The sequence below is a fragment of the Danio aesculapii genome, chromosome 5 (genome assembly GCF_903798145.1).
Source record: "Danio aesculapii chromosome 5, fDanAes4.1, whole genome shotgun sequence".
Taxonomy (NCBI): domain Eukaryota; kingdom Metazoa; phylum Chordata; class Actinopteri; order Cypriniformes; family Danionidae; genus Danio; species Danio aesculapii.
Genome location: NC_079439.1, coordinates 1,399,466 through 1,415,869, shown reverse-complemented (window position 1 = coordinate 1,415,869; position 16,404 = coordinate 1,399,466). Strand labels below are relative to the sequence as shown.

The window sequence follows — 16,404 nt, the reverse complement described above, 5'->3', positions numbered from 1 at the left end:
AATTTTATATAATTTTAGACATTTATTACCTAAAAAAAGCTATTTAAAGGAAATGGAGAAACTGTTTAAGACGGAAATGTTATTGGTATTCCTTATTAAGAGAAGTTACCTTGAAAGAAAGCATGGCAGCTACTCAACACATTTTGTATTTCAAATAAAGTACACTGTAAAAAATATCTGTTTATTTCCAAGCTAAGTGTTTATTTTTGGTTGTGAACTGCATTATGGGATGTTGATCTCTTTAATGTTGAAAATTCATCTCTACAGTTCAACAAAGTGACTTTTTTTGGCATTTTAGTGGTTTAAAATAATAATATCATGTATCAGAAATAATATGTAGAGAAATAAGTCTGTAAAATAACAGAAAATGTGCTGGCAGTATGTTACAAGGTTTTTGTACAATCAGACATGCAAAAGATCAGGTTTTAAGTGTGCATAATGGCTTGTTGCATGCGCATTAACAATTATGCACACAACAGATCATGTTTTGAGCATCCACAGTGGCTTGCTGCATGCTCAAAACAGGATCTTTTATGCTTATAAGTGTTAACATGCATGCAACAAGTCATTGTGCATGCTCAAAAGTGCAAACATTTTATTGACATTGCAGAAGTTTGATATAAGATAATGTATATAAGAAATCATATACAGAGAAACAAGTCTGTAAACAAAATGTTCTGGCTGGCAACACCAAAACTGACTGTACTTGGCAATATCAACACAGACAATATAGCACTTTATACTAATAAACGTTCATAAAAGTGACTTTTTTACCCCAAAATACAGAAAACTACTAATGTATGGTTATTTTATACCGTAAGGGCAATTCATTTAAAGACATTACACAAAATATACTCAACTAACATATGTTGCTCTCTAAATAGTGGATACTGAGACCTTATCCTTTTGTAACAGTGGTGAGGATGTCATTTAGTCAAAGTCAAAGGCTTTATTGTCATTTTAAGCACATGTACAGGACATACAGAGAATCAAAACTGCGTTACTCTCAGACCCTAGGTGCATAACAGATAATATTAATACAAAAAGTAGACTTTTAAAAAGAAATACAGTAAATACAATAACAAATATAATCTAAAAAATATGAGTAAAACTAAACATCTGTAAACAATACAATTACACATTTATTTATTTGTTGATTATGCGGCCATTTTGAAAAGATTGTTTATGTATATGTATAGCAATAGTCAATTACAACAGAAATACAAACGGGTAGAAGTATAATACATGCAATACAAATATAACTTTTTTGCAACAAGAGAAATGTGAGAATTTTAAAGAAATATGATAAAGGTAAAGCAAAAGGAAGACAATGAGAAAGAAAAAGAAACAAAAAATGAGTAAATAAATGAGGGCACATGAATAAATAATACAAATTAATTTCAGAATATTAAATAAAGCACATGTTTTATAAGTTTTAAATGCTTTCTTGTGATGAGACTCCGTGATGGTTTTTAAGTAGTTCCTTGTTCAAAAAACACAAAATTTGGCTTAAATTGAGTATATTTGTGTTTATGTATAAAAAACTTTCCGATAAATAAAATGAGGTTTATACAAAAAGCTGAATGAAGGAAGTGTTTTATTTTAATATAAAACCCCAAAACAGGTCAGGATTGGCTAATCGCGAGGACCAGGAGAATTCCTGGTGGGCCGGTCTTTTTTTTTTTTTTTGGCCGCGAGGGCCGGTGTCCCTGGCTGTTTGCACTCTCAGCAGTCACACTTTTTTCATTTATTTATTTATTTGACCACAGTCTCACTCTTTTTATTCATTATTTTGCTGCTCTTTTTATTCATTTTCTCGCAGCTCCATGAGCCATTCGACCCCAAACAGCGGCACCTTAGTGAATATAAGAATTGGAATAATTAATATTAATGGATATTACACCTCTTAATGAAAATTAGATGATTCACTACATTAATAAATCTGACATCATTTAATCAGAAATCTGTAAAGGGGACAAAAAGATTAAGCCATAAACAGAAAGTAATACTGTGGTTAAGAGTCTTGCAGATGACAGCGCAATACTTTCTCTTCCACATGCTCTTGCATAACAGCTCTATTGTGGTCCAGTGGTCAGCATGCTGCGTTACGACGCTGGAGTTCGAACCTCAATTGAGTCATTTATTTTTTTACTTTTTAGTGTTCAGACATACATTACTGTGTGGGTTACTTCTGTAGGTGTACATATTACAGATTTTATTTTAATTGTTTGTGTGACCACCGTTAAGGAGGCTGGACATCTATAAAGAAATTTGCACAGAATATATATTCAGATATTGCAGGAAAGGACATTGTGATGTTTTAGAGTATAGTGTTGGAGATTTAGCTCCCCTTTAATCTTCTCATATTTATGAAAAACATTTGACGTTCTAAAGCAGCTGTTTCCTTGAAAAAGACGAGATTGTGTCATTAGACACTGAAATGGAAGCGACCTTATTTTAATATAGTCAGTCGTGAACTGAGGTGGGCCGGTCTAAGGCTTAAAACTCCAGGGCTGAAAAGGAGTCCCACTCTGGCCCTGCCTCAAGATAATGTGTCTATAGCCTAAAGAAAAATCACCACAAACCTTTTGGACAATTAGATAATTAACATCAGACCAGAAAGATTTAATAAAGGGACATTCCCTAAACAAGTGAGCAGCAGACTCTCAGAAAGAGCAAGACACGTCAATGTCATTTTTTAATTTTTGTAAAACTCGTTTAACTGGTTAAAATCACTGAATAATTTTAAAATATATTTATTTCATTTTATTTATTAAAAAAAATTAAAATCCAAACATACGACCATTTATATCATCAAAAGGTTGTTCCAATAAGAAACAGAGGAGGGATTTGAGATGACAAGATCTAAAAATGAAGACCTGATTTCATGATTGGATTTTTAGTGGAGAAACAAATGGACCCAACAACAGTAGAATCAGGTGACATACAGAGATCAATGAATTATTATTATTTCTTAAAAAGCATACAAATCTCAGAGGAGATGGCCTTACAAACAATATTAAATTCCTTTTAGACATGGGCAGAGTATATCTTGCGGTAAAATCAGGGTAAGTAAATAAATTTATATATAAATTGACATATATATATATTTATTATTATTATTATTATTATTATTATTATTATTAGGATGTATTTACGGTACATTTATATTGACATTCTCAAAGCATTTAATGAATAAATGAATGATAATATATTTTGTGCGAAGACTTGCACTTGCTCATAACTTACGTTTACTCCGGAAAACCCAAAACATGTTAAAATAAAGCATTAAAGTTCGTATTATTACTTATTTTATTTTATAATTTTTCGTCGACTGAAAACTTTTATTTTGAAATAATTTCCGGCTAGGTTTTCCCTTCCTTCTTCTGTCTGTCAGTCTTCTCCATCATCGATCACATTAACATTTATCGATAAAGGTAAATCCTGATTGCTATCGATCTGCTTTTGCACGAGGCGTCTGTCGTGGCGTCATAGCTCACGTGTTGAGAGTGTAGATTTTACGCGCTTTAACGCCGTCCTGTCTTGGCAACGGAACCGGCGTCCCTGGAAACGGGCTCCTTGATACTAGTTGAACGGAGTGTGTGTGTGTGTGTGTGTGTGTGTGTGTGTGTGTGTGTGTGTGTGTGTGTGTGTGTGTGTGTGTGTGTGTGTGTGTGTGTGTTTGTGTTTATAGAGTGTAAACTGGTGTAAATGGAGCTGATTCCTGTTCTGGAGCCTGAGCAGAAGCCGCAGCACGGCCACTGGTAAATATACTCGTATAATAATATGATTAGCGCTCTCGCCTTACAGAAAGAAGGTTGCTGGTTCGAGTCCCGGCTGGGTCACTTGTCATTTCTTTGTGGAGTTTGCATGCTCTCCCCGTGTTGGCGTGGGTTTCCTCCAGGTGCTCCAGTTTCCCCCACAGTCCAAACACATGTGCTATAGGGGAATTGATGAACTAAATTGGCCGTAGTGTATGAGTGTGTGTGAATGTGAGAGTGTATGTGTGTTTCCCAGTACTGGGTTGCAGGTTGGAAGGGCATCCGCTGTGTAAAACATATGCTGAAATAGTTGGCGGTTCATTCCGCTGTGGCGACCCCTGATAAATAAGGGACTAAACCGAAGGAATGATTGAATACATCTAATATTTCTGCGTAATTGACCGTTTTCTGTAGTTCTCACCTTCTCTCGCACCATTATTGGTTTATAAACGTTTATGTATAAAGCCTGCATGTTGTTATTGGTCAAACCATCTCTTTAAAGCACAAATGTCTTGATACCTCAGGCTGTTGATGTTGATCATCCACTCTGCAGATCTCTCACACACCCCCATACTGAATATAACCCCAAACCATGATTTCTCCTTCACCAAACTTGACTGATTTCTCTGAGAATCTTGGCTCCATGCTGGTTCCAGTAGGTCTTCTGCAGTATTGGTGATGATTGGGATGCAGATCAACAGATGATTCATGGGAAAAATCCACCTTCTGACACTTTCCCAAATGATCAACTAGAAGTCAAGATATTATTTGCTGCTCTTACAACTGAGATCCACCACAAGACTTGTGTCAGGTAGTGTATATGTGCCTGTCAGTGGTCTTCATCATGGGTCTCTGTCCCACACAGGTATGTTCTGGAGCCCACAGGTGCGGCTCCTGGAGTCTCGGTAGGCCACACCTGCTCATTCCTTCCCGCTGCCCATCACCATGATGACGATGGAGGAGGAAAGGGGAGGATTGTGATTGTCGGGGGAGCAAATCCTAGTGGAAGCTTCGCTGACTCCTACATCATCAATCTAGGTGCTGCAGAAACACCCGACACTGACAGCTGTAAAGAGAGGCAGATCCAGAATTACAGAGAAAACACTGCAAACAATGAACACATTATTGAAACAAAAGTAGACCAAAATCAAAATGTACAGGGCGATGCGGTGGCGCACTCGGTAGCACGATCGACTCACAGCAAGAAGGTTGCTGGTTTGAGTCCCCGCTGGGTCAGTTGGAATTTCTGTGTGGAGTTTGCATGTTCTCCCCGTGTTGGTGTGGGTTTCGTCCGGGTGCTCAGGTTTCCCCCACAGTCCAAACACATGCGCTATAGGGAAACTGGGTAGGCTAAATTGGCCGTAGTGTGTGTGTGTGTGTGTGAATGGGAGTGTGTGGGTGTTTCCCAGTGATGGGTTGCAGCTGGAAAAGCATCCGCTGTGTAAAACATATGCTGGATAAGTTGGCGGTTCATTCCGCTGTGGTGACCCCAGATTGATAAAGGGACTAAGCCGAAAAGAAAATGAACGCAAATTACTATTGTCTTCGTCATAATTGTCTATAAAAGAAACAGATGCTTTTTTAAATTGAAGATGGGTATTGATTGATCATATTTAGCATCAAGAAAACCTATTATTAAAACACAGGCATGGGCAAACTCGATCCTGGCGGGCCGGTGTCCTGCATACCAACCCTAATCAAACACACCTGCCTGTAGCTTTCTAGTGGTCTTGAAGATGCTGATTAGTTTGTTCAGGTGTGTTTGATTTGTGTTGGAGCTAAACTCTGCAGGGACATCAGCCCTCCAGGATTGAGTTTGCCCATCCCTGAAAACTCATTGATTAAATTCATTGAAATATTTGTACATGTTAGCGACACCTGGTGGTGAAAACCTTGTAAATGCAATGAAAACCCCAAACCAAAACATGCATTAAAATTGACTTTGTCAAACAAATTGGCGGTGTTGGGCAAGCTACTTGAAAAATATAGTGAGCTAAGCTATAAGTAGGCCCACACGGAATCTGCGCAGAATTTTTTTAGCTCATCATTAATTCTGTTTATTTACTGGAGTAAATGTGTGTAAATCTATATTTATTCAGTTTTTAAATTCATTACAGTAATATTATTGATTAATATGAACATGTCCATCTGATTTATGTACAGTGCAGTTTGTGCACTAATATTTTTTAGATATCTTTTAGTAGAGATATTATATGAGAGACTTGCTTTATTTATAAAGTGAATCTAATTGGATTTGCATTTCAAACATTAAATAAAAGTTTAAAAGACATTCTTTTTTATTTAATATATTAAGGTTTTAGTTATGATACTCCCAAAATAATTCAGCAGAAATCAGCAGATTTTCACCAAAATTCTCAGCAGAAAGCTGGCCCTAGCTATCAGCTACACTACTTAAAATGTAGCTCAACTACACTAAAAGCTAGCCCCTGGGAAATGTAGCAAGCTAAGCTAAAAGCTACTTCGCTAAAATAGTTTAGCTACATTTAAGCTATTTTTGTATATATGTGTATATTAAGTTTTTGCTTCTTATATGCATATAAACAAATAATAAATAAATAAATAAATAAAATAACATCCTTGCAAAAAAAAACAACAACCAAGAAGGTACGGTCCAGCTCACATACACAAATAGGGCTTTACAGGTGCCCATATACATACATGGGAGTTCAGTAGATCTGGAAAATGAAAAGAATGTTGAAGTATTAATAGTAAGGCATTTAAGCCATTTTTGCAATTTTCATTTTTAAATTGAAGCAACTTAAATTATCATTCATATCTCAGTGATCTCTAAAACTACTTAATTAAATGAGAGCAGAATTGTTCAGTTCAGTTATTTACTGTAAATAATATTGTACCAAACAGAAACAAATTATAGTAAATAACAGCAAAACCAAAAAAAATCCAATAAAACCAGCAGTTACGCATTTAAAATACTATAGTTATGTATAGTAAAGGGAAATATTTACCAATAGGCATTAAATTACACTCACTTGGGAGAAGCACTTACATATTGTAGTGTCATTAATAACTATAATAAAATAATAGTAATTACCGTAGTATACTTTAGCCTTTACTACAGTAAACTATATATATATACAGTTGAAATCAGAATTGTTAGCCCCCCTGTTTATTTTTCCCCAATTTCTGTTTAACTGAGATATTTCTCCAACACATCTCTAATCATAATAGTGTTAATAACTCATCTCTAATAACTGATTTATTTTCTCTTTGTCATGATGACAGTAAATAATATTAGACTAGATATTCTTCAAGACACTTCTATACAGCTTAAAGTGACATTTAAAGGCTTAACTAGGTTAATTAGGTTAACTAGGCTGGTTAGAGTAATTAGGCAAGTTATTGTATAATGATGGTTTATTCTGGAGACAATTGGAAAAATTATATAGCTTAAAGGGGCTAATAATATTGACCTGAAAATGGTGTTTAAAAATGTAAAAAAACTGCTTTTATTCTAGCCGAAATAAAACAAATAAGACTTTCAAGACATACTGTGAAAATTTCCTTGCTCTGTTAAACATCATTTAGGAAATATTTAAAAAAAAAAAAATCAAAGTGGGGCTAATAATTCTGACTTCAACTGAGTATATATATATATATATGCACATACATTTGAAGACAGAACTCCTCTCCTTCAGTCATCTCTCCATCAAGTAAGTTTCTCGTGTCAGCCCAATGATTGATTTGCGACGTCACCGACCAGTGCGAGAGCTGGCAGTAACGCACTAAAAAGTTTGTTGTCAACCATCGTAAAACAGGAAGAAAAAGGAATCACCATTCTCGCCATCATATTGATTTACCTTCATCGGCTAGACCAGGGGTCACCAATCACGGTCCTGGAGGGCCGGTGTCCCTGCAGGGTTTAGCTCCAACTTGCCTTAACACACTTGCTTGATTGTTTCAAGAATACCTAGCAAGACCTTGATTAGCTTGTTCAGGTGTGTTTGATTAGGGTTGGAGCTAAAATCTGCAGGACATCGGCCCTCCAGGAACAAGTTTGGTGACCCCTGGGCTAAACACTGGCCTCACAGCTCTGTGAATGGTGGTGCCGTCACTTATTGATCTGCGATCGGTAAATGTAGCTTGTGTGGACACTACTGCGCTACTTGACTAAAAAATAGCTTCCCTACTGAAAAGCTATTGGAGTTATAAAGTAGCGACGCTACCGCCACGCTACTGAGCAATGTAGTGAAGCTGCTACTGCCCAACACTGCAAATTGGAAACTTGAAATTGAAAGTGTGACCTATAAATGCACTTAGCTTATCTTCTAATATCATTAAATATTAAGTGTCTGCGTAATATGCTTTCTTCAATACGTTTTCAAGGCTTATATAATGTTTGTTTCAAAAAGCAGCCATCACTAGATCAAGCAGCATCTGATCTTTCTTACGCAGGTAATATATGAGCTCATGAATATGCAGTTATTAAGCTAATTTCTCATTTTTTTCCCACAGATACTCACCAGTGGGATCTTCCAGATTGGGAAGGTCTGCAGGCGCGTTATGAGCACTGCAGTTTCACACCTGAGAGTGAGCCGCGAAGCCTCTGGGTGTTTGCTGGAGCAGAGAAGAGCACAAACCGCAACTGTGTTCAAGTGCTGCGCTTCTCAGGTTATTAGTACACCATCAGTGTTTATACTACTGTTATATTCAGACTTGATGAAAACAATCTGCAAAAACACTTTGATTGACATTCTCCCTTTATAAGCATCACTGGGAAAGCCCCGCCCACTAGTGACCATCTCTCCCTCATTAGCATAAATAACAGCCCTGAGTGAGAAGCAGCAGTCCGCCATTAATGTTTTAGCACCTCTTTTAGCTCCAAAAGACAGCTAATTTAAAGCGACAGTCACCAAAACACTACAATTAGGATCAAAGTCTAAAGGGTTCAGTTTCAGAGAGATAGAAAACATTATCTGTGTGCTATTTTCAGCTCAACACACACTAGAGACATCACCGACGTATTTTACAGTTGTACATCCCCCATGAAAAGGGAAATAATAGGTCCCCTTTAAGTAATTATGCTGAAAATTCAGCTTTACAGCTATAAATTACATTTGACTATGTATTCATGTTTAAAACAGCTATTGTAAATTCTAAAAAAAAACATTTAAAACAAATTATTAACCTGTATTTGATCATGTAAATGCATAGGAGACTTTTTCACCGAGTATTTTCTTCTCCTGAGTCTCCTGCAGATGGTGGTGAAGGCCGTGGGTTTTGGCAGTCGGTGAAGGTGATTGGAGCGCCTCCTTCAGGCCGCACGTATCACACGAACTCAGCTTGTGTTGGAAACCGGCTGTTTGTGTTTTCTGGAGGAGAAGCAGGATCTTCAGCAGTCACTGATGCGCAGCTCCACGTGTTTGACGCAGGTCTAGATGCATTTCAACTGAAACAGAATATTGAGTAGGGGGCAAGGTTTCATTTCAGTATGATGACGTATTTCTAACTGAAACTGAATATTGAATAGGGGGCAGGGTTTTATTTCAGTATTTTGAATATTAAGTAGGGGGCAGGGTTTCATTTCAGTATGATGACGTATTTCTAACTAAAACTGGATATTGAATAGTGGTGGGGTTTTATTTCAGTATTTTGAATATTACGTCGGTGCGGGGATTCGTTTTTCATTTCATTTCAGTAAGGTGACGTATTTCCAAATGAAATTGAATACTGAGTAGGGGGCGGGGTTTCATTTCTGTAAGATGACATATTTCCAACTGAAACTGGATATTGGATAGGGGGCGGGGTGTTATTTCAGTATGATGATGTATATCCAACTGAAATTGAATATTGAATAGGGGGCGGAGTTTAATTTTTAGTGTGATGTATTTCTAACTGAAATTGAAAATTTAGTAGGGGGCAGGGTTTTATTTCAGCATTTTGAATATTAAGTAGGGGGTGGAGTTTCATTTCAGTATGATGACGTATTTCCAACTGAATATTGAATAGGGGGTGGGGTTTTATTTCAGTATGATGACATTTCCAACTGAATATTGAATAGGGGGTGGGGTTTTATTTCAGTATGATGACATTTCCAACTGAAATTGAATATTGAGTAGGGGGCAGGGTTTTATTTCAGTATTTTGAATATTAAGTAGGGGGCAGGGTTTCATTTCAGTATGATGAATTTCTAACTGAAACTGAATATTGAATAGGGGGCAAGGTTTTATTTCAGTATTTTGAATATTAAGTAGGGGGTGGGCTTTCATTTCAGTATGATGACGTATTTCTAACTAAAACTGGATATTGAATAGTGGTGGGGTTTTATTTCAATATTTTGAATATTACGTGGGGGGCGGGGATTCGTTTTTCATTTCATTTCAGTACGATGACATATTTCCAACTGAAATTGAATACTGAGTAGGGGGCGGGGTTTCATTTCTGTAAGATGACATATTTCCAACTGAAACTGAATATTGAATAGGGGGCGGGGTGTTATTTCAGTATGATGATGTATTTCTAACTGAAATTGAATATTGAGTAGGGGGCAGGGTTTTATTTCAGAATTTTGAATATTAAGTAGGGGGCGGAGTTTCATTTCAGTATGATGACATATTTCCAACTGAATATTGAATATTGAGTAGGGGGCTGGGTTTCATTTCAGTATGATGACGTATTTCTAACTGAAACTGAATATTGAATAGGGGGCGGGGTGTTATTTGAGGATGACATATTTTCAACTAAAACCTAATATTTAGTAGGGGCGGGGTTTTATTTCAGTATGATGACGTATTCCCACTGAAACTGAATATTAAGTAGGGGGCGGGGTCATGTTTCAGTATGGTTAAAGAGGTGTGATAAACGTCGCACATAGTGATTTATGAGGACTTTAACAAATGAGGACACATTTAATTACCAAATCTAATGTTAAGAACTGTTTGTGAATCTGGAGGAGAGTTTTCCGGAAGCACAAAATCACTCTATTTCCCCTATATTTGCGAATGTTTCCGCTGTGTTTCTGTGCAGTCAGTGTGACGTGGACGCAGCCAGACATCACAGGAACGGCTCCAGCTCCGAGACACGGACACGTGATCACAGCGGTGGGTTCAGACATTTACATACACGGAGGAATGAGCGGAGAGAAGTTTCACAGCGACATGTTCACACTGAACACAGGTGAGGAGCGCAAAACCAGCACAGCAAACACTTGAGATCCGTGCACTTACAGTTGAAGTCAGAATTATTCGCCCTCCTCTTTTTATTTTTTCCCCAATTTCTGTTTAATGGACAGAAGATGATGACAGTAAATAATATTAGACTAGATATTCTTCAAGACACTAGTATTCAGCTTAAAGTGACATTTAAAGGCTTAACTAGGGTAATTAGGGTAAAGTTAGGGTAATTAGGCAAGTCATTGTATAACAGTGGTTTATTCTGGAGACAAACTAATATTGCTGAAGGGGGATAATAATATTGACCTTAAAATGGCTTTAAAACAATTAAAAACTGCTTTTATTCTAGCTGAAATAAAACAAATAAGACTTTCTCCAGAAGAAAAAATATTAGAGGAAATACTGTGAAAAATTCCTGAATCTGCTCAACATCATTTAGGAAATATTTGAAGAAGAAAAAAGTGCAAATTATGTTGACTTCAACTGTGTTTATAAGAAAAAAACATACTTGGAAACACTGAACTCTTTTACTTTCTTGAAAAAAAAATCCAAATACATTATATACCAGCATCTTTCTGAAAATAGCATCTCATTATTTGAGAAAAACTAAATAGGAGTGTTACTTACTACGGTGCTTCTGTTTTCCCACCAAACTGATGTCACTTCCTGGAGGAGGATGCTGTCATTTAGGATTTGTTTTTTCTTTATCCTGAAAGAACAGAAAGTGACGATGAAGTTAGAAAATAAATTATTGATCTGGTAAAAATTGTCTTTATCCTACTATTTCAGTAGTATTCCTTCAGCTTTGCATTTTGGGTGCATTATACATTAAATCTATTATTATTATTATTATTATTATTATTATTATTATTATTATTATTATTATTATTATTATTATTGTGGTCTCTATTAACCTTATTGAGTAGAACTACAGTTTATTCAATATGTTATGTTTAGATTATTATAATCAATTATATTTAGATCAAGAATCATTTGAAGGCATATTACAAGAGTGTTCCTAGAGAAACAGAATATTAAATGAGAAAGCAGTGGGCGTGGCTTGTTTTTTCTACTGCAAGCTGATTGGATGTAGTAAAGTAGGCGTTTTATTCAGAAAGATGGGGAAAAGGGTTTGGGGAGAGTTATTATAATCTAACAGACTCCTCCTGCTCACCATTACTGTTTGATGTCAAAACTGACAGCTGGAGGGGCGTGGTTAAGTGTGTTAGCCACGCCCAATACCTTAGAGAGATGTAAATCTGACAATTGAACTGAAAACAAACAGGAAGTGCATTTTCAGATTTAAGATTACAAGAGGAAACTATTGTTTTGTTCTTAATGACACGCACAGATGAACTGTTCAACACTAAACTAGCAATGTGAGCTAACAACATCAATATGGCTAGTTTTGATTTCATGTGTGCTTTAAAAAAGTAGACAAACACATTAAAGAATGAATTGCTGAGTAAAACTGATAGAAGGATTGGAAATAAGGTTGTATAAATGATACCTCAGACTTGTTGTTGACGTCATTATTATCTTTTATTCTCCAGAGTCTCTGAAATGGCAGAAAGTGAAGGCAAAAGGTGATCTTCCACCTGGAGTCGCAGCTCATTCATCTGTAACATTCAACAAAAACATCTTCATCTTTGGAGGAATGACGGCCGACGGAGCCACAAACTCCATGTATAAGTTTCAATGCGGTACGACAGCATTACAATATGACCAGCTTTTATTTAAAGGGGATCTATTATGCCCCTTTTGTATAATAAGATGTCAAATAATGTGTCTAGAGTGTGTGTGTTTCAGTATGTGCTGAAAATAGCACACAGATATTGTTCTCTCGCTCTGAAACTGACCCTTTTAGGCTTTGATTCTAACTGTGGTGTTTTGGTGACTCGCTTTAAATGCAAATGAGTTTGTGCTCTTTTTTAGAAGAGGGCGGAGCTACAGATGAATATGCATAAGCATAGCGACAGATGTAAAACAGCAGTGTGTGTGTGTTGTCAGGTGTGCTTCAGTGTGAGTGTGTGCTTGATGCTTCTGTCAGTCTATGTCGCTCCTGTCGCTGCTTCATCTAAAACTCCACATCTATAATCCTCTTAGTCTATGCTGACATTATCTTCAGCAGCTCAAACACTCTAATGGCTAATGGACAGACGGCTGCTTCTCACTCAGGGCTGCTGTTTATGCTAATGAGATGGAGACTAGTGGGCGGGGCTTTCCCCCTCTGACAAATGGAGAATGTCAATCAAAGTGTTTCATTCATCAAGTCTGATTAGAATAAACACAATTAATACATGTTGACCATTAGAGGCTGGAGATACTCACACACTGCTGACACACAACTGGGGTTAAACCCTGCATAAAAGTGATTTTTGCATAATAGAGCCCCTTTAAATGTATGGAGTCTTAAAAAAGGTCTTATTATTTACTAATCAACAGCCCATCATCAATTATCCCTCATCATTGTTTCTTCATCAGATAAACAGCGCTGGACGCTGCTGAAGTTTGCGGGGGATCTTCCTCCGGGTCGGCTGGACCACTCCATGTGTTTACTGCCGTGGAGAGTAAAGATGGAGGACAGCGAACATGCAGACGTTCAGCATCTGTGCTTCGTCTTTGGAGGAATGGACACTCAGGGGATCATATTCAACGACTGCCTTGTTACTGTGCTGACGTGATCAGTGTGCTTTAATATTTAATAAACCTGACCAATCTCAAAACCGCTTCATTTCTGGTCTACAGGGCTCTCGATATAAACTAAATGTCAGATTCCCTCTCGTTCCCTGATGACTAAAAAGCTGAATTTCCAGAAGTGCATCGCATACTTATGCCCCATTTTGTGGTATAAGTAGTGTATTCACACTAAAAACTGGAAGAGAAGTGCACTTTAAATACACGGATGAAGCATTTATTTAACCATTAAATATACACTCACCGGCCACTATATTAGGTACACCTGTCCAACTGCTCGTTAACGCTAATTTCTAATCAGCCAATCACATGGCAGCAGCTCAATGCATTTAGGCATGTAGACATGGTCAAGACGATCTGCTGCAGGTCACAGTGAGCATCAGATTGGAGAAGAAAGGAGATTTAAGGGACTTTGAACGTGGCATGGTTGTTGGTGCCAGACGGGCTGCTCTGAGTATTTCAGAAACTGCTGATCTACTGGGATTTTCACGCACAACCATCTCTAGGGTTTACAGAGAATGGTCCGACAAAGAGGAAATCTCCAGTGAGCGGCAGTTCTGTGGGCGCAAATGCCAGAGGTCAGAGGAGAATGGCCAGACTGGTTCCAGCTGATAGAAAGGCAACAGTAACTCAAATAAGCACTCGTTACAACCGAGGCCTTCAGAAGAGCATCTCTGAACACACAACACGTCCAACCTTGAGGCGGATGGGCTACAGCAGCAAAAGAGCACACCGGGTGCCGCTCCTGTCAGCTAAGAACAGGAAACTGAGGCTACAATTCACACAGGCTCACCAAAACTGGACAATAGAAGATTGGAGAAACGTTGCCTGGTCTGATGAGTCTCCATTTCTGCTGACACATTCGGATGCTCGGCTCACAATTTGGCCCCAACAACATGAGAGCATGGATCCATCCTGCCTTGTATCAGCGGTTCAGGCTGCTGGTGGTGGTGTAATGGTGTGGAGGAGATTCTCTCGGCACACTTTGGGTCCATTAGTACCAATTGAGCATGGTGTCAACACCACAGCCTACCTGAGTATTGTTGCTGACCATGTCCATCCCTTTATGAGCACAGTGTCTCCATCTTCTGATGGCTACTTCCAGCAGGATAACACATCATGTCATAAAGCGTGAATCATCTCAGACTGGTTTCTTGAACATGACAATGAGTTCACTGTACTCAAATGGCCTCCACAGTCACCAGAGCTCAATCCAATAGAGCACCTTTGGGATGTGGTGGAACAGGAGATTGGCATCATGGATGTGCAGCCGACAAATCTGCAGCAACTGTGTGATGCTATCATGTCAATATGGAGCAAAATCTCTGAGGAATATTTCCAGTAGCTTGTTGAATCTCTGACATGACGGATTAAGGCAGTTCTGAAGGCAAAAGGGGTCCAACTTATGATTCTGTAACTGCTGAAATTAAAGGATAGTTCACCCAGAAATTCACTCCCCCTCAAATGGGTTTTAAACCAGTGGTCTCAAACTCAATTCCTGGAGGGCCGCAGCTCTAAAGATTTTAGCTCCAAACAACTCCAACTCATACCTGCTTAAATAGTATAAGTAGTGTTGAACACCTTGAATAGTTGATCAGCTGTGTTTGATTAGGGATGGAGCTAAACCAGGGATGGGCAAACTCGATCCTGGAGGGCCGGTGTCCTGCATAGTTTTGCTCCAACCCTAATCAAACACACCTGCTTGTAGCTTTCTAGTGATCTTGAAGACACTAATTAGGGTGTTCAGGTGTGTTTGATTAGTGTTGGAGCAAAACTCTGCAGGGACACCGGCCCTCGAGGATCGAGTTTGCCCATGCCTGAGCTAAACTGTGCAGAGGTGCGGCCCTCCAGGAATTGAGTTTAAGACCAACGTTCTCATGAGTTTCTTCTGTTGAACATTAAAGATATTCTGAAGGCAGAAGGCATTGTTTTTGTAAAATGGAGCCGGAAACAATTCATTTATTTTTCTATTGCAGTTACACAAAACAGTTTTAGTCCAAAGTTTCTTTAGTACTTTGTGTATTATAGATTCATCAATATAACCGATCAAAGGGTTTTATTTATGGATTGCAACTGCATTATTGAATATGGACAAAACACCACACATGCTTATTTTACCTGGATAGTACCACATCCACAAATCAAAATGCATGCTGACTGTACCAAATTGTAAACTATTTTTCACTGATCTAAAATGTATGATTTCCTGATCTCTATACCAGTGTTTCCCAACCCTGTTCCTGGAGGCACACCAACAGTACATATTTTGTATGTCTCCCTTATCTGACCCATTAACTTCAGGTGTTGGAGTCTCTTCTGATGTTCTGATGAGTTGATTCAGGTGTGTTTGATTAGGGAGGGCTTGAAAATGTGGACTGTTGGTGTGCCTTCAGGAACAGGGTTGGGAAACATTGCTCTATACAAAGTAATATCAAAGCCAAGACACCCCAACTGCTGAAAAAATACTTAAATGTACATGATTATTTTTTGTTGTGAATTCCCTTGTATATTGTTCTATGTATAATTATGTGCTCCCGTTTAATCAATTAAAAAAACAACAACAACAAAGCCTCAAAATATCCACCAGAGTAACAACAGAAAACGAGTCTTTCAAAATAAAAGTCCCACTAAACAGCTCATCCTTGTCGCCCTCTTCTGGCAGTGATCCTAAACGGCTTTTAAATATTGTATTTATTATTATTTTTTAAAGTTTGAAAGGCCAAAATTACATTTTATAGTTGTTAATGGCCTCTAATATTAAAAGCAAAGAACTAAATATAAACAGGACTTAGCAC

The 16,404-nt window shown here is 37.8% G+C and overlaps 1 protein-coding gene across 1 annotated transcript; it reads left to right on the top strand.

Annotated features, from left to right (window-relative positions):
* Positions 1-3,367: 3,367 nt before the first annotated feature.
* On the top strand, positions 3,368-13,638 carry rabepk (Rab9 effector protein with kelch motifs). The gene is made up of 8 exons (XM_056456815.1): positions 3,368-3,437; positions 3,695-3,764; positions 4,627-4,799; positions 8,256-8,411; positions 8,999-9,172; positions 10,767-10,916; positions 12,466-12,615; positions 13,397-13,638. Exons 2-8 carry the CDS (start codon positions 3,712-3,714, stop codon positions 13,594-13,596), a joined length of 1,056 nt encoding a protein of 351 aa, XP_056312790.1. The 5' UTR covers positions 3,368-3,437; positions 3,695-3,711; the 3' UTR covers positions 13,597-13,638.
* Positions 13,639-16,404: the final 2,766 nt, after the last annotated feature.